We start from the raw sequence: 19,353 nt of genomic DNA, 5'->3' as shown, positions 1-19,353 counted from the left end.
GATCTGCCACTTGTCAGCTGTGTGACTGTGGGCAAGTCACTTCACTTCTCTGGGCCTCAGTTACCTCATCTGTAAAATGGGGATTAACTGTGAGCCTCACATGGGACAACCTGATGACCCTGTATCTACCCCAGTGCTTAGAACAGTGCTCTGCACATAGTAAGCGCTTAATAAATACCAACAGTATTATACAAGATAATGAAGTCAGATCTACTCACTGACCTACTCAGGGCTAATAGTCTAAAACGAAGGGAGTAGGATTTAATCTCCATTTTACAGATGAAGGAACAGAGGCACAGAGAAGTGAAGTGACTGCCCAGGTAACACAGCAGACAAGTGGTGGACTCGGGATTAAGACCCAGGTCTTCTGACTCCCAGGTTCATGCTTTTTCCACGAAGCCACACTGCTTCCCATCATTATAAATCCCAATCCATCATAAATTACCAGGGCTGGGCGGATAGCTACCTGCAGGTCTGGGTCTCCTTGGGCTAATCCATCTCCATAGTTATAAGTGAAAGGTGAACCCCCCAACTTCCACTACAGAGGTACTTACTTTCCTTTTCTTCTTGCACCTGCCCATTAACCATATCGATACAGTTCTGAATTTCATTCCAGCTCAAGTAGTCTTGTCCTTGAGATGAGGTCTCTGTTTTAGTGGACTGTAGTGTGCTGGCATAACTGAGAGAGATAGGAGGAAGTGAATTACTTTACTTTGCCGTCATTTGGCCTGACTGCTTCCCCATTTACATTCCTTTATGAACTTCACCTTCAGCTTCACGTGTGGACTGATACTCTGTGGCTAGACCTTGAAGTGCTAGGTTACACTTACAACAGGACTCCGAATAAGAGGAACCAAACATCTTTCTCTAGGAAATGGTCTCATCACTGTCCTGTTTGATTTGGAGAGTGTACATAGCTGCAATTTATTTGTTTATAAAAATGTCTGTCTCCCCCTGTAGACTGTAAATTCGATGTAGTCACGGGAACTCTGTTATATTGTATTTTCCCAAGCACTTATTGTAGTGCAAAGTGCCCAGGAAGCACTCAGTAAGGGGATTTGGGTTCATTATGCTCCTTGAATAATACCTTCCAGTCAGGCCATGAAAATCAGACTAGGGTGGCCTCCTCTTATCTCTCCTTTCCCTACTCAACCCCCAAAACATTAAGACAGCAGAATTTTCAAAAACCAAACACTCCAATTTTACCTGTGAGAGTTTTTCAACTGACAAAGGCTAACGAAAGTCTTCAAAAGACTCAAGTGAGTGCTTTCAACTTCTCTGACCTAAGGGTCTCCAGTACTGGGAGATAATAGTAATTATCAATACAATACAATAATATTTGTTTAGCAGTTACTATATGCCAAGCACTGTACTAAGCAGTCGGGGAAATAAGGTTGGGCACATTCCCCGATCCAGATATAGAAGGGAGAACAGGAATATAACCTCCATTTTACAGATGAGGAAACAGACACAAAGAAGTGACTTGACCAAGTCACACAGCAGAGCTGGGAATAGAACCGAGGTCACCTGACTCCAAGGCTCATACTTTTTTCACTGACCAAGCTGTTTCTTGTATCTGGGTCTTTAACCCCATTTTACAGATGAGAAAATTGAGGCACAGATTTGACTTGCCCAAGGTCACACGGCAGGCAAGAGGTAGAGCCAGGATTAGAACCTAATTTAAGCACTTAGTACAGACAATAAAATAAATAAAATTCCTCTCCTCAAATTCTCTCCTGGACCGCCCCACCTCCAATCTGGCTTCCTTCTCCTTCACTCCACTGAAACCACCGTCAAAGGTCACCAACGATTTCCTTTTTGCCAAATCCAATGGCTTTTATTCCATCCTAATCCTCCTCGACCTCTTAGCTTCCTTTGACACAGTGGACCACCCCCTTCTCCTGGAAACATTATCCAACCTTGGCTTCACTGACTCTGTCCTCTCTTTGTTCTCCTCTTATGTCTCTGGCTGCTCATTCTCAGTCTCCTTTGAGGGCTCCTCCTCTGCCACCCGCTCCCTAACTGTGGGGGTCCCTCAAGGTTCAGTTCTTGGTCCCCTTCTAAATTCCCTTAGAGAACTCATTCACTCCCATGGCTTAAGTACCATCTCTATGCAAATGCTACCTGAATCTCCATCTCCTTCTCTGATTTCTCCCTCTCTCTCTTTCTCTCTCCAGGCTCACATCTCCTCCTGCCTTTGAGATATCTCTCCTTGGATGTCCTCCTATCACCTCAAATTTGACATGTCCAAAACAGAGTTCCTTATCTTCCCTCCAAACCCTGTCCTCTCCCGGACTTTCCTATCACTGTAGATGGCACCGCCACCCTTCCTGTCTCACAAGCCAGTAACCTTGGCGTTTCCTGACTGCTCTCTCTCTCATTCAACCCATCACCAAATCCTGTCTGCCCACCTTCACAACATCGCTAAAATCTGCCCTTTCCTCTCCATTCAAACTGCTGCCATGTTAATACAACTACTCATCCTATCCCACCTAGATTACTGCATCAAACTCCTTGCTGACTTCCCAACCTCCTGCCTCTCCCCACTCCAGTCCATACTTCACTCCTCTGCCTGGATCATCTTTCTACAGAAACATTCAGGTTATGTCACCCCCTCCTCAAAAATCTCCAGTGCTTTCCTATCTGCTCTGTGTCAAACAAAAACTCACCATTGGCTTTAAAGCTATCACCTTGCCCCCTTCTACCTAACCTCGCTTCTCTCCTTCTAACAACCCAGACCACATACTTTGCTATCCTGGTGCTAACCCTCTCACTGTGCCTCAATCTCACCTGTCTCGCCGCCAACCCCTGGCCTATGTCCTACCTCTGGCCTGGAACACCCTCCCTCCTCAATTCCACCAATTTTTCTCCCTCGCTTCCGCTTCATAGTGTTACTGAAGGCACATTTCCTCCAAGAGGCCTTCCCAGACTAATCCCCACTTGTCTTCATTTCCCACTCCCTTCTTCATCACCATGACTTGCCCCCTTTGCTCTTCCCCACTCTCCCACTCCCACAGCACTTATGTACATATCTGTAACTTTATTTATATTAACATCTGTTTATGTGTTGATGTCTGTCTCCCCTGCCTCTAGACTGTGAGCTTGTGGACAGGGACTGTCACTCTTTATTGTTGCACTGTACTTTCCCAAGCCCTTAGAACAGTGCTGTGCACACAGTAAGCACTTAATAAATACGACTGAATGACTGAATGAAAGATTGATTAAACCCGGGTCCTCTGACTCCCCGACTGGTGCCCTTTCCACTAGACCACATTGATTGGACTTTTTGGGCCCTGAATTAAACAGAAAAGTCTTTCTGAGAGTCACAAACACGGTTTCATGTGAATTAAGGGAAGCCTACAAAAAACTTCGTAATGCAAAATTGCAGGAGACACTTCTGAGACAACTAAAAGTAATCTCTAATGATAGAAGAGCTGGGCCAACATCTCCACCTAGTGGCATCCAAAATACTTAAATTTTATCACCAGCTTTGAATTAAGGACTCCCGGAACCCCTTAAAACACCAACCCTATTTTAAGATGATTGCAGTGTCTTGGTTGGCAGTACTGAGAGATGATCAGTCTCCAATGGCTACCAATTTCCCTCTACATCAAGCCCAAAATCCTCACTGTCAGCTTCAAATTTTTTGCCAACTTTCCCCACTTTACCTATAGACATTCTTCACCCAGTTCACACTCTTCACTCCTCCCAAGCTCCCCTTCTAAATAAACCTTGCTCTAGACTCACTTGCCTTCAACTCCTTGTTTCCGCTGTTCCGCCTGTCTGAAACTCCCTTCTCCCTCCCCGCCTCAAAATCTGCAAATCACAACTCTCCTTATTTTCAAAACCCTCCTAAAATCTCACTTTCTCCCCAAATCATTCACAATGCTTCTAGTTGTGTCAACCCAATAGACATTAGCATGTATTTATTTTATTTCTATCCTCAACAGGTTTGCAGTACATAGGTCTATTTTCATTTTTATAACCAATTATTTAGCTACTTCATACTGATATAGTTGAATTACACCTTGTAATAGCCTCATTTTTCCTCCCGATTCTGCTACTTATAAATTATTTTTGCCTATAGTTTCTTGAGGGCAGGAACATTTGTCTTGCTTCTTTTGTGCTCTTTCAAGTGTTTACTATGGTGCTCTACTATCACTAGGTGCTCAATTAGCATGGTTCATTTACCAAAGGAATAGCAACTCAAAGTTAAGGCAGACTTGAGTACCAGCCAGAGAACTGACACCTTGGCAACTTCCCAAGAACATCACTGGGGATACTCTATATAATTTAGAAAAAACTCTCAAAAATCAGCTGAGAGGTGACCATATAGTTTTGCAAAGGGTGGTATTTGTTATGCGAAGCACTCCCCGCTGGGAGCAGCATTTTGCCATGCATATCGAGCCCAGTTCTCCTTTCTCTGGAGGGGCAGGTAACTTTGAGAATGCATGGATTAGAGAGGCTGTTGATAACAATCACAATAGTTGTGGTATTTGTTTAGCACTTTCTATGGGCCAAGCACCACACTAGGGTAGGTACAAGATAATCAGCTCAGGCACAGTCCCTGTCCTACATGGGACTCACAAGTCTAAGGGGAAGGGAGTCTATTGAATCACTATTTTACAGATGAGAAAACCAATGTACAGAGAAGGTAAGGGACCTGTCCAAAGTCACACAGTAGGCAAAGGGCAGAGCTGAGATTAGAACCCCGGTCCTGATTTCCAGGCCTCTGCTCTTTTCACCATGCCAACCTGCTTCTCCAGACAAATCCCCACAATTCCCTAGTCAAGATGGGCCTATACTCAATGGGAAAGGCAGACATAAAATGTTTACAAATAGACTAGTCAGAAGAGTTTTGTTCAAGTGAAGTCATAAAGCACTCTCTTGGGCCTTCAAAAGGCATTAGACCCAGAATTCCCCAGTGAGAGTTAATGCTACGGGAGGCAGGGACTCCCAGACTTTCATGAAAATGAGAAGCAACGTGACTTAGTGGATAGAACATGAGACTGGGGAGTAAGAAGGACTTGGGTTCTAATCCTGGTTCTGCCACTTGTCTGCTTTGTGACCTCGGGCAAGTCACTTCATTTCTCTGGGCCTCAGTTCCCTCATCTGTAAAATGGTGATTAAGACTGTGAGCCCCATGTGGGACAGCGACTGTGTCCAACCTGAATATCTTATATCTACCCCAGTATTTAGAACAGGGTTTAGCACATAGCAAGCACTTAACAAGTACCATTATTATATTCTTGTTCACTAAAGTAGTAACAATATGGAAATCCCAGGCCCTTCCCTTACCGCTCCAAGTTCTCTTCCTGCAGGTTATTGAAGCCAATAGAAGGACTTCGGAGATGATTCTGCACAGACAGGAGGTCCTTTTTCTCCAAAGCCTGGTTTACCAAGGCAACAGCAGACAGCATTTCCACAGCAATAGACAATTCCTCATGGGCCAGGTAGTTCTGTTGGAAAATGAGGGCCAATCATGATCAATGTCAACAATAGGCTTTTACCCCCAGTAGCGTCTGCTAAGTGCCACAGTGCACGGGGCAGTCAGTTAGAGCAGCAGGGTCTCTGCCATTCCGTAAGGATGATCTGTCCGGCCAAAACGAAATGCTTATTCACTAGCGGTGAGGGTAGGGGGTCTTCAGAGGAACACGCCACAATCTTCTCGGCCTGCTCCTAATGGCCGTGATCCAGGTGCTGGCTAGAGGAAGAAGGCAGGATCCAGAATCATCCAGTTACTCAGCTCTGGGGAACAAAGGCCTGCTTTCTCAGCTCCCATTGATGAATTCACTCCCAGTCCCAAATGGGCCTGCTGAATGCCTTAAATAACTAACCAAGGGGTGGCATCATCATCATCATCAGTATTTACTGAGCACTTACCGTTTGCAGAGCACTGTGCTAAGCACTTGGGAGAATACAATTGAGTTGGCAGACATGCTCCCTGCCTACTAGCTTAGGCTAGTGTTGGGAGACAAACATTAATATGAATAAATATTTTATAATATATGATTGAAAGATTATGTACATTAGTGCTTTGGGGTTGAGGGTGGGGCAAATATCAAATGGCCAGAGGTCTCAGATCCAAGTGCATGGGGCAGGTCTTTTTTCTTTAAGCCAACCCCCTTTCAACACTCCCTCTGCCCTTTTGTTGCCTGATCTAATATAGTCCAGATGCCAGGATGGGCAAGGAAGTCAAATTCAGGGACCTCTAATGAGAGGCCGGACAGAGACAAAATAAGTTTAAGGCCTGAATCTCTCTGAGTGGACTCACACCTACATGTGCACTGGGCTCTGGCCTCTTTCTCCAACGTTATTACCCAGTTCATTCTGTCCCGTCCGAGTGGAGCGGACAGGAGAAAACCCTGTAAGAAATCACAACTCGTTCTCCTTTCCCAACTGTGGAGGCCTTCCCTAATTAAAGCCTCTTTTCCCTGCCTCACTCTCCCTTCTGCATCATCTATGCATTTAGATTTGTGACCTTTGGGCATTTGATATTTCCCACCTTCGCCACCCCCCCCCCACAGCATTTATGTACAAATCTTTAAGTTATACATAATAAACTATATATTTACATTAATGTTTCTCTACCCATCTAGACTATAAACTCATGCTGGAAAGAGAACTTGTCTACCAACTCTTTTATATTATTCTCTCTCAAGAGCTTAGTACAGAGATCTGCACATAGTAAGTACTCAAATTCCATTGATCGATTTTGTCTGAGTTCTTTGAGAGTGCTAAGAAATTCTATTTCTAAAGTGATTACCCTTTTTAGGCAGTGGCAGAATTTAATAAGAGTTTAATACTTGCTAAACTTTGTGCTAAGCACTGAAGGAAATACATGGTCTGTCTGTGCCATGTGGGGCTCACAGTCTACATGACTTAAGGCCTGCGGCAGGTAGGCCACCATTTGCCACCATTCCCCATCATGCTTCAGTGGACTGATCTTGAGGTCGGGGGAATGGCTAACCCTTGACTGCCCAAGCTCCTGGCAGGCAGATGTGGACGTGAGAAACCTGCAGACCTGAGAAATCTGCAGACCCCACCACCAGTGCCACACTTTCACGGTCACATGCTAGCTGGAGTCTTCAGGGACCAACTCACCGCAGCACTCTGTTTCTGAAGGTTGAAGAGCTCGTTTTGGTACATGTCGGTGGCAAATGCATGAACAGTGGGCATCTGGGCTTCTGGCTTCATTAGGGCAGCCAGTGTCTTACTGGCATCACCCTCTCGAATGACTTCGTTGATTCTATCCACTGCTATGAGCCCTGAAGAGAGAAGGTACAATTCCATTAGAATTTCAACATTCACTCTTAGTATCGATTTTGTCCCTGGGTGTCTACACAAACTGTAGGTCAAGCAACAGTGCTGCTGGATGACACTGCTCCCAATGCCTTCAATGCTATAATGCACGGAAGTTCCCCAGGACGGTCTCTGAATTTCCACAGACTCACATAGTCTCAGGACACCTTTTGGCATCAGGATGAATTCTAAGGTCCTGCTGCATCTCCTGGGATCAGTTTGAGGAACTGCTTTTCCTCATGGAATCTTCTTCTTGGAAATAAATCTTCCAGTTGGGTTTAGTGACTGTGTGGGGATGACATTTTATTCCAAACAGCATCTAACACTCTACACGTTCCATGGCTCAGTCTGTTTCAAATTTTCTAAGAGTCTCAGAATCCCAAGCAATTTTCAAGGTGGTCACCTGCAGGTACTTAGAGATCAAGGCACCCCTTGAGTATGATCACATCACCCCAGTTTTAAAATGGTGAAAGAATGTGAAGCCCCTCCAGTTCTGTAGTTGAACTTTAGGCTGGCAGTCGCCACTGATCCAGTGACACAAAATTGAGCCTTCAAATCCAAAGATGGTTCAGTGAGGTGATGATGGAGCTTTGCTGATCAGGTGGAAGTCGAACTGCCGGAGTGGGGCTTCATTATCTGGGCCAAAGGCACATAGCACAAAAGGCTTCCTCTCCTCTAAATGAGCACCGGGCTTTGCCAAAACATCCCAGGAGGAAACACTTCTGGAGCTGCCATTGCTCTGCGCTTCACCTGACAAATGAACTCTAGCCTCAAAAGTGCTGTCAGTGGCTCCCTCTAAAAGATGGTAGGTATGAACAGAGTGAGCACTTAGAGTGCCAGCCCTGAAATGTACATTTTAAAAGACAAAACGCGAGAAAGCCCATGCCTTCTGAAACTCTAAAAGAGCACAGACCTAGGAGTCAGAGGGCCTTAGTTCTCATCCTGACTCTGCCACTTGTCTGCTGTCTGACCTTGGGCAAGTCACTTAACGTCTTTTGTGCCTCAGTTGCCTCATCTGTAAAATGTGAATTAAAATTATTAAGACTATTTTCCTATACCTACTCCAGCACTTAGTAAAGTGACTGGCACATAGTAATGACTTAAATACCAAAAAATGAAAAACAAAATGACCACCTTACAAGTGAGGTGGCAAAGGATTTAAAGTCTTGTATTTGGCCTTAGGGGCAAGGAATTTTTAGGAAAAAAAAAGAAACCCACAGAGGGAGATTAGGATCTTTAGCTGAATTGACCTAGTCTGGCACTGCCACCAATCTGGTGCTTGCTGCTGATGCAACAGCTTTGTGCCCAAGAGAGCACCTTCCTGAGATGTTTCTCTGGTCTGGGTCAAGGGAGCACAAAATTGATGAAAAACTAAGTTGAAGTGAGACAAAAAGGCTAGGTTTGAGGCAAACAAATTTACTGGAAGAAAAATGTGGTTTATTAGAAGCCCAATCAGGCCTGAGAGCAATACCTGTCAACACTGAGAATTATCTTTAACATGACCAAATCATTTTTCTTCTGGGAGTATTCAGAAAGATTTCACTGGGTTAGTTATCCCTAGACAGAGAGGTGGAGTCCCAGAACAAATACTCATGACTTTCAACAAAGGATATCCCAGCACAGAATAGGGGGAAGAGAGCAGGACTAGAAATCAGGAGACTAGTCTCAGTTCTGATACGGGCTGTGTGACCTTGCCCAAGTTACTTAACCTCTCTGGATCTCAATTTCCTGTGTTGTAAAAATGGAGAAATACTGATCCCTCTGTGGGACAGTGACTATATCTGAGTTGATAATCTTCCATACTGCACTTGTTTCAAAGGCATTCTAGTGTTGCTATGGTGCGGCTTGAGGCTGAAAGCACCATGCCTTCTAATCCAGGACGTACTGCTCCAAAGCGCTATTTTTCACAAATGCAATCTCCAGGAAAACAGCATTCAATAAGCATTGAGAATAAGGGAATACATACCTCTGAAGACCACAATCAAGGCAAAGTTGCTCCCCCTTCCCCTTGTGGCACTAGTCAGGCAATTGCTAGCTCAGCAGAACATGCTAAATCAGTGAGAATAGTTTTTACAAAAAAAACCCAAGTCCCTAGCTGATTAGCTGGGATTACCAGAGAAGCTTGTCAGGAGACATACAGCATGCAAGATGCCCATTGAAAGTCCCTTGAAAAAATGAAGCCGAAGGGTGGAAGCATGTGAACATTTAAGAGTGATTTTGTGATGCCACTCCTAGAGTGGCTACATTTTAAAGTGAGGTAGGTCCACTCTCCTACACCATACTCAGAGTGCAAGATTTGATTTAACTATTAACTCCCTTCCCCCACAAGCCCTCAGGAGAGGCATCTATTTCCAAAAGTGGGACCACCCCAAGCCTTTAAGACAAACACCATCAGTATGTTAAAGCCACCAAATTACGCAAGAGTCTTTGTCAACAACCTCTGGTTAAAAAAAATCATTAGGCATAGAAATCACCTGAATGAGAAGTATTGTCAATGGGGCCCCAATTGAGGATTAAAACGTTTGGACATGAACATTACATATCATGCTCCAAGTTTCCAATTCAGAGCCACCAGATTTGCGTAAAAGACATCATGGCTTTAACATCAGGAAGTGTAAAAGCAAAAGGCTACTGGCAAATTGTTTACTCACTAAGCTTAAGAGCCTCAGATTCCTCATTGGCAATACTAATTTCTTCCTGGATCTCATTTCGGTCAAGCAGAACAGAAAGCCCTGCTTTCTAACAGATCAAAAAGAGAAATTTCAAAATGATGCTTTTTCACAGATATGTTAAATATGAACTATGATTCAGGACTATGACCAAAAATAAAATAAAATAAAAATTGGCCCCATCCACTTTCAAGAGTTAGGTCTTGATTGTTTTCCCCTGTTTTTAAAAATAAAACCAATGGGATATTTTTTCAGAGGCTCTCAGAAGTCTTTCTATATTGTCTTTCAGTCCCACTGACCAAAGAAATGGGGATTTGTTAATCAGAAACATTTTAGAATAGGTTGATATAGGGGCACTATTTTCTCTTTAATTATTGCCTGAGCCCTTTAAAGTGGCATGTCATCTTGGTTAAACTATCAAACATGCATCAAATCTTTGGATGGGAAACAATGGGGACTATACATCAAGATTGAAGCAAAAACTCATGCCAAGATAGTGCAGTGACTTTCTCAATAATTTCCCCAAACCTAAAAACAAAGACATCATACGTTGACGATCTGAAGAAAGGGCTCCCATGCTTTACCAAGAGGAGATGCCACTTTGGGTAAACGTGAGGAATCTGAAATCAGTTGAGTTAAACAGTAATTAAAAATGTCCAAATAAAGTGTCTTGGGGTGGGAGGAATGCAAATGAATGCAGCCAAACTAATGTATGCTTTTTTCAATTACCTGAGTTTTCTGTTCTTTAGAGTCACACAACTGCACTAAGTACCATGAGGAATTTAGCTGCAGGACTCCAGAGAGGCTCAGGGCTGCATGAGTCAAACCTGCCATCATTTCGCCTTCATCTTGCCTGTCAACAGCCTCATTCACTTGGACTAAAGCTACATAGGCTGAAAGAAAACAATGCTCACAAACTGTAAAACCTGACACAGAAGTGGGGAACAGGAAAAATGGAGTGGGGAGAAGTGTGCTAAAAGTAATATTTACATTTTCAAAACACGGTCACCTAAGGCCAAGGAACTAAAGGACTACTTCTGTGTTTTCCCAATGACCATAATTTAAATCTGTATTTCAATAAAAGAAGAGAAAGTTATGGGACAGTCAAAATGTCCAACACGCTACAGCTTTTAGAAGTGGTGAGGGTGGTAGTAATAGTAATGATATTTACTGAGCAGCCACCAGTTGTAATGCACTGACCAAAGGGTCAACTGGGATGAAATAGAGGCTATTAAGGGACTGGCTTTGGCTTAAGTAGCATATTTTAAAGTGACAAAAAGGCTAAGTGGACATATAGTAGCCGGACCTCCCACCCGCCACCATCAAGAGCAATGCTGACATTTTCCAACTAAATTTTTTTGTAGCAAGGCAGGTTTGCAAAGAAAGTGTAAATCTTCTAAGCATCATGAGATTGGAGGCAAAAGCAATCTGACCTGCGGGGTATATTCCCTAACTCCTTTCCCAAGAGATCACATGACTTACTGTTGACTTTGTTGATATTGTCTTGGATTTCCGCTTGGGTCAGCAGTTCTTCATACACATCTCTTTCCTCTTCCGAAATAGAGCTATTCTGAAAAACAAAGTCTTTACTAAGAAACTAGAAGGGCTGAAACAGAAGACACAGCTCCTCTGGGAAATACATTTTTAAAAGGTCTCTGGTTTTCCTTCTGAAAGGTTAATAACTACCAGAAGAGCAAGCCAGGACTGGTTTTTAAATGCCTCCATGTTTAGACCAGGGTTTTAACATTTTACACATTAGCAGAGGGGACTCAGAGCACCTAATGGAATCATTGCAATTCATTTCCCACTGAGACAATTTTGTCATAATAACAGCACCACTAAAACACACTAAAAGGGAGGTGACAGTGTTGCTACCACTGAATAACATTAAGTCCACTTGCTAAACCTGGTTTCCCAGGGTAAAATTTAAAGGCAGCATGGCCTAATGGAAAGAGCACAGACCTGGGAATCAGAGGATCTGTTTTAGTCCCAGCTCTGACACTTGCCTACTGTGTGACTTTGGGCTACTCACTTAACTTTTCTGCCCCTCAGTTTTCAAAATCTGTAGAATGGGGATTCAGAAACTGTTCTGCCTCCAGTGGGAAAAATATTGTATATTACTTGATTATCTTGTACCTACTCTAATGCTTAGTACAGTGTTTGGCATATAGTAAGTGCTTAGCAGGTACAATAAAAATTATTATTAGAGAAATGATGTCATGGAATATGGCATCAGATCCAACCACCTGCCTCTAAGCAGGAAAATAACTGAGGAAGGAACAGAATAACCGAGGAAAGAACAGACAACCACCTATCTTTGGACAACTGAAAGACCTCTAGATATGGTGACTCCACAACCTCCCTTAGGACTCTGTTTCCCAGTCTAGTTTAGGACTAGAACAGGTCTTCTGATTCCCAGGTCTGTGCTCTTTCCATTAGGACCCTGTTTCCTGATTAGTTCCTAATATTTTGCCCAAAGTCTCCTCTGTTCAATTTTCAAGAAACATGGCAGAGAACAGGCTAGCCTCCTTCCCTTAGAAAACTATTTTTCAGGTCTCACATTGACCTTTTCTTCTCAGGTTAAAGGTTACTTTAACCTTTCATCATCATCTTGATGATAAATTTATTGAGCACCTACTCCATGTAGAGCACTTAAAGTGTTTGGGAGAGGACCCCATGAGCAAGTCATGGTCCTGGCCCCCCAGGGGGCTTCCAATCTACTGGACCTCATCCTCATATGACCTGCTTTATTCATCTGGGGCACTCTTCTCTGGAGCTGCACCAGTTTCAGTTCATCCTAACTAAGCCCAGCAGGCCTAACACAATATTCTAATAGAGGTTTAAACAGAGCAGAGAACAACAGAATAATTACTGGCGAACTCGGGCACATCAGTCTCTTGGAACATGTCTCAGTTCGACACTGGATCTCCCTATCGGAATTACAATACTGAATCATGTTCAGCTTATGGTTAGCTAGGAAAAACTGGGCAAACCAACTCCAGTACTTCAAAAGCAACTCAATCTCACATCCTGCTAATGGGGAGGTGGGGGGGGGGGACACCTTCCTCCACTTAACCATCGGTGACTGAACAGTGCTCACCAAAAATGGCCAGGAGTCAGAAAATGCACAACCATTTTCATTGACACAGTGTGTAAGAAACTCTCAGCAGGACACTCTCTCCATGGGTGCAATGAAAATGCTCTATTGTACTCTCTCGAGTACTTACTACATTGTAAGCATTCAATAGAAAATGCTGATTAATTGATTGCTAACCAGGTCTAGAAAACATGTGGTTAGTTGGACAAAGACGACTTATCCATTCTTTCTTCCTGGCTCAGAGGATGTCAATAGACTCCATTAATAAGGTCACCCTTAATCTTGTCAGCTTTACTTCAACTAAGACTCTCTCCATCCCTTCTGTTTTCTGAAACTCTGAGCACACATAAGGATCCTTGATGTGCATGCCAATATCAGTGGTCTTCTTCCATACCCATCTTTCAAGGTCCATTATGGTTTTGGTGGGAATGGTATTTATTGAGCACCTGCTAGGTGTTCAATAAATTGCACTATACTAAGCAGTTAGTAAAATACAATACAGGAACAAGACACATTTCCTGCCCACAAGGGATTCCCACTCTAACTGGGGGCGGGAGGGGGGAGAGACATAGAATATTTACAAGAAGAATAATCAATTATCTGCATAATCAATCGTACAAGCAAACACAAGGAATGAAGTTGCTAACTATGAAAATGCCAAAGATTGATAAGTATTGGGGTGTTAGGAATTAGTTGGGGGGGAGGCTTGTCCGAGAAGGTGGGATTTTAGGAGGGCTTTGAACATGGGAATAGTTTGGTCTTTTGATTGGGAGGGGAGTAGGGACAGTAGTTCCAGGCTGGGGAAATGGTGTGGTTATGTTTGAACAAGTTACCACATTTTTGGAGTTTGGATGATGTCCTTAGTTGTATCCTGACAGACCTTAAAATAGATTCTAGATTTCTTCGTGCTGTATTATGGCCTGTTCACTGCCTTCTCCCCAAAGATATGCTGTCAGATCAGCTAGCCTCTGACTTGTCTATGTGACTGGATATTTGCTTGGCAATGCTTTATTAAGGGTTTTTTTTGGGGGAAAAAACATCCTACTTTAAACTGTTAACGCTTTTGTTAATTCCAACAGATGCACATGCTATCAACTGCACTGTGTATCTGCAGGGGGGAACTACCTTCAATCTTGCGTTTTCTTCTTTTCCTTTTTTGGCTCCCCAGAGCTCCTCCTGGTAGCCTTTGGCCAGGCTGTCATCCACACTGGTTAACATCGCATTTGGGTTTCTCAGAGTTACAATGGTTTGCTTGGCCACACCCTTCTCCACAGCTTCATTAATTGCAATGACTGCAGCATGCACTGAAATAGAAAGGAAGAGAAAGAGGATTTTTGCAGTGGAAAGTCACATGGAAAAACTCTGGAGCTTTAACAAAAGATTTCACTTTGGAATTTAAAAAAGGATTAGGATGCCGCCTTATGTTCCATTTCTATTCTTCCCTCTCCTTCCATATCACCCAATGTTATTTATTGAGCACTTATTACATGCAGAGCACTGTACTAAGTGCTTGGGAGATGACAAAACAACAGGATTAGCGGACATTTTCCCTGTCCAAAGTGAGTTTACAGTCCAGAGTCTGTCCATATACGACAGACCACCACTTTCCCAACCTTCAAAGCCTTAGTAAAATCCCATCTCCTCCAAGAGGTCTTCCGTGACTAAGCCCTCATTTCCCCTACTCCCTCTGCCTCTGCATCCCTTATGCATTTGGTATTCACCCTACTCTCAGCCCCACAGTACTTATGTACAGAATTTATTTTAATGTCTGTCTCCCCCGCTAGACTGTAAGCTCCTTGTGGAACGTATCCACCAACTCTTGTACTGTACTTGTCCAAGTGCTTAGTATATTGCTCTGCACACAGTAAGTGCTAAATAAATACCACTGATTGATTTCTGGTTATATTTGGGGTGAGAGGGTTGGAGGACATATATGCCAGAAATGTGATAAAGGCTCAACCACTAGGAGAACTGGTTCTTCACAGTCATTTGTATATTAAGTGTGGCAGAGTGGCAATTCAATCAATCAGTGGCATTTATTGAGAGCTTACTTTGTGCAGAGCACTGTACTAAACACTTAAGGGATTTCAATTCAGTTGGTCCATGATCCCTGCCTTGAAGAACTTTACAGTCCTTAATAAGCTTAAAAAGGTGAGCTTACCCCTTCAAATATCAACTAAAGCCCAGAGAGTAACCTGCCCTATGGGGAAATCTTAATGACCTGGTGTAAAGCACCCTTTCCAAGGTGGAAACTGTTTAGAATCGTGATGATGGGTGAACCCAGGGCTTCCTGGCCTGCACCACCTTCAACTGTCAGTTTAACTCAAGGGGACCCATAATACCAACAGTGTTACTTTCTCCCAGTGAAAACCTAACTAACACAGGTTCTTACCAAGAGCAGGTGTACACCTGCCCCAGTGATATACTGCTCAACTGCCATTCAGAAACTTTCAAGTACATTTCTTGGAAGGTGAGGGAAGGGCAAGGAGGCAGCATGTTCTAGTGGAAAGAACTTATGGCTGGGAGTTAGGAGTCCCGAGTTCTTGTCCTAGCTCTGCTGCTACACTGCGGTGCAAGTCCCTGAGCCTCTCTGAGCCTCAATTTCCTAATCTGTCAACTGGAGAGCATAACACCAACTTGTCTTCATTGCGTATCTCATCTGCGGGGACCAGAAGAGATAACCAATGTGAGAGTGCTTTGGAAATATAAAGAGTACGCTATAAATGCCAGATATGCCTTTGACAGAGGGCAAGTTAAGGCTTCCATGGAGTTAGAGAGATTGGCTAAACATTAAAATTTGCTCTTCTTTGTGGAAACCAGGCCTGAGAAGACAGCATAACAACAAAGGGGGGTTTGTAATATTATCAAAATTCCATCTTGACTAACTTCGTCAAGAAAGTCCCCGGGAGAATGTTGGGGCCTGGGAAATGTAATGCGCAGGCACCAGGGGAAACTGCAATTTCTTCTTCTATTTGCATTTATTAACTGTTTACTTCAGGTAGCTCACCGACTGAGGGCTGAGGAGTTTTACATCAATTATTTCATTATTCCCCCATAGCATTCCCTGAGTTTGCTACAGGTCTTAATTACATGCTTACTATGTGCCAAGCACCATGTGAAGCCTTGGGGCAGATGCAAGGAGATAAGACTCAGTTCCACCTGGGGCTTGCAGCTTAAGAATGAGGAAACTGGAGCACTAAGAGGCTAAGTAACTCATCCAAGGTCATACGGCAGGTTAAAGGCAGAGCTGGGCTTAGACCCAGCCTCTGAACTTGCAGACCAATCCTCGCTCTTTCCACTACACCACACTGCTTCCCTCTCTCAAGTTTTATGAATTGGCCTCTTGCTCTTCCTTTAGACTTGCACCCCAGTTCAAGCCTTCAACTCCTCCAGCCTCGACTGCTGATGCAGACTGAAGAGGGGAGAGGCTGGAGGCAGGAAAATCAGGAAGAAGGCTATCCTATATACCCAGCTGTCTGTTCTATCTTTCAGAATCACCCATCATAGCACAATAATCCCCGCCCCAAACATCTACATTGGCTCTCACACAAAACTTCTAATCAGCAGTTTAAAACCTATCAGCGGGCTCCTTCTTACTTAATTGGTTTATGAACTTCACTCCTATCAGTTGATAGCATTTACTAGTTATCTACTATGGGCAAAGCACTGTACTAAGCATTTGGGAGAGTACTCCCAAGCAAATTTACTAATTTTCCTCCATTTTTGACTCTCCTGCACTCCATCCTATTGCTCACACCTTTCCTGTTTTCTGGCATACCATCCTCCCTCAGTTTTACTGAGCCACACCCCAACCCTCCTTCAAAGCTCCACTAAAAAAAAAAAGTCTCTCCTCCAGGAGGCCTTCCTGGATTAATTCCCCCACTTTCCCCAGCACCTCTCCCATGGGCTGCTTCGGCACTCACAAATTTGTATATTTATAATCTGTTCACTTCAATCACATTTATTGAGTGCATACTCTGTGCGGAACACTTGGGAGAGTAGAACAGAGTTAGGTGACATGATTCCTGCCCTCAAGGAGCTTGATTTTTGCATTTTGAAAAGTCACCAATTTATGCCTGATGCCTTGCCACCTTGAGCATAGCAATCATGTCTGTCTTTAGTTGTTTCACAAGCACCGATGGTATTCTCTGCACACCATATGTGCTCTGTCCATTTTGTATTCATAATGGGCAAGAATAACCTCAGGACAAGAAGTACAGAAATGGATACCCTACGGTTGATGGTCTACTCTCATTACTATGGCCCGAGTAGTTAGTGAATTTGAAAGAGGTCCACCACACACCCCTAATCATAATATAAGTTCTTGGTTAGGGGGAAATATCTCCCTTGCATGGATGATAACCTCGTTAAAACTAATCATCATGACTAATTCAGAGATTAATTCTAAAAATTCACTGATCATGTGCTTCAACTGTCATTTAAAAAAAAAAGCAAGAGAGGGCCAAGTTTGCTAGGTTTGAAACAAATAGAAAACAAAGCATTTCAGGCAGGCTCACAGGCAGCTTCGTCCACTGACAATTCGTTGGCAAGAATACCGCCTATTTTGCTGAAAGACGGCATCTGTATTCCATACTTCTCAAGCTCCTTTCGCATGTTGCTGATTTCCTCCTCTGAAAAACAAAAATGCAGAGTGGCACAGGGAGATTTTCAGGATATTAACCATAAATCGGCAGCCCGGGGGGATTCAACACATGACAAAGTTCTTTTATGAGGAAACTGGAAAGTTTGGCGGCCCCCTACAAAGGGAACTGGGTTCCTCTGTTCCATAGCCAATTGGGGTCAGGGGGAATCAAACAAGCAAGAGTCACAAAACTAAAAAGAGAAATCAGTGGGTGGGGTTTGATCCTTCTACCTTTAGCCCTACATCTACTCAGAGAAAGCACTAGTGGGAAAAGTTTAAGAGGCCTCATTGGTATTATCAGGCGAATTTGGTAGTTTTCTGAACAGTAGCTTCCGTGAGATTCAGATATTTAAGATTAGTACCTGTGAAGTCGACTTTTCCAAGTAAGTCCTGGATCTGTGGGGCTAGTCCCAGTTTGTAGAGATATAAGCTGAAAGGAAAAAGAAAAAAAAATCCACACAAAAAATTTGTGTTTTTGCATTTGAACTCATGACCAGGAATGTATTGATCCTTCCTTAATTTTTAAGTCACATGTTTTTGCTCTCAGTTTACCTACTATGTGGCTCTCATTTTGCCAGTAAAGAAAGGACTTCTAGTGAAAGGAAATGAAAGGACTAGTCCTTGAATGGATCTAGCCCCAGACTTCCAGACATGAAGCAGTATGGGTTAGTGAATAGAGCACAGGCCTGGGAGTCAGAAGGTCATGAGTTCTAATCCTAGTGCTTGGCATATAGTAAGCGCTTAACAAATACCATCATTATTAATCCCACCTCTGCCACTGTCTGCTGGGTGACCTTGGGCAAGTCGCTTAACTTCTCTGGGCCTCAGTTTCCTCATCTGTAACATGAGGATTAAGACTGTGCACCCTATGAGGGACAGGGACTGTGTCCAACCTGATTATCTTGTATCTACCTCAGCACTTAGTACAGTGCCTGGCACATAGTAAGCGTTTAACAAATACCATTATTATTATTATTACCTCTGTACTCCCATTTCTGGGCTCAGACCCTGGGCCTTGCTTCCATTCCATTGTGAAGCACTAGCTTTATTTTTGGGGAATTCAATTTCTAGCCCAAAACATTCTTGAAAGCTTATGGCTGTTGACATGAGCAGCTGTCAAGAAAATGCAAATGATACCCAATGATATAGAGGGGAAAGGAAGTGAGCGATCACTTTGATGACTTGAAAATATTCTCCGACAATTATTTTCAGATGTAGGGAGATGGGGTCGAACAGGCTTCGACGTGTATGGTGTGAAATAGTCTGGCTTGAGCAGCACCCAAATATGGAGCCTACACAAAATTTTAAAAATAATTTTTATTCAGCCAGTGACAGATGCTACTTTTTATGATGTTTGCTAAGAACTTATTCTGTGCCAGGTACTGTTCAAAGTGCCGGGGTAGATACAAGTCATTCAGGTTGAACAGTGTCTCTGTTCCCCATGGACCTCACAGTCTTAATCCTTATTTTACAGATGAGGTAACTGAGAAGTAAAGTGGCTTGCTCAAGGTCACACAGCAGACAAGTGGCAGAGCCAGAACTAGAATCCAGGTCCTTCTGACTCCCAGGCCCATGCGCTATCCACTAAGTCGTGTGCTTCTCCATCCTATGCTGCTTCATTTTTTATTACGCATTTGTAAAGT

General features: G+C 43.4%; 1 protein-coding gene across 2 annotated transcripts in view; it reads right to left on the bottom strand.

The window, feature by feature from the left end:
• IQGAP2 (IQ motif containing GTPase activating protein 2) overlaps nucleotides 1–19,353 on the bottom strand; it is a 228,834-nt gene that overhangs the window by 74,677 nt on the left and 134,804 nt on the right. The window contains exons 6-14 of one of the 2 annotated variants that reach the window (XM_029060686.1): nucleotides 18,073–18,140; nucleotides 17,586–17,699; nucleotides 14,194–14,372; nucleotides 11,454–11,541; nucleotides 10,701–10,864; nucleotides 9,954–10,041; nucleotides 7,105–7,268; nucleotides 5,299–5,459; nucleotides 555–679 (exon numbers count right to left, since the gene is read on the bottom strand). In XM_029060686.1, coding sequence (XP_028916519.1) covers nucleotides 555–679; nucleotides 5,299–5,459; nucleotides 7,105–7,268; nucleotides 9,954–10,041; nucleotides 10,701–10,864; nucleotides 11,454–11,541; nucleotides 14,194–14,372; nucleotides 17,586–17,699; nucleotides 18,073–18,140 — 1,151 coding nt within the window. The remainder of the gene's footprint in view (nucleotides 1–554; nucleotides 680–5,298; nucleotides 5,460–7,104; nucleotides 7,269–9,953; nucleotides 10,042–10,700; nucleotides 10,865–11,453; nucleotides 11,542–14,193; nucleotides 14,373–17,585; nucleotides 17,700–18,072; nucleotides 18,141–19,353) is intronic. The other variant, XM_029060694.2, reaches the window with a different exon arrangement.

The sequence above is a fragment of the Ornithorhynchus anatinus genome, chromosome 1 (assembly GCF_004115215.2).
Source record: "Ornithorhynchus anatinus isolate Pmale09 chromosome 1, mOrnAna1.pri.v4, whole genome shotgun sequence".
Lineage (NCBI taxonomy): Eukaryota > Metazoa > Chordata > Mammalia > Monotremata > Ornithorhynchidae > Ornithorhynchus > Ornithorhynchus anatinus.
This window is presented reverse-complemented; position numbering and strand designations above follow the sequence as displayed.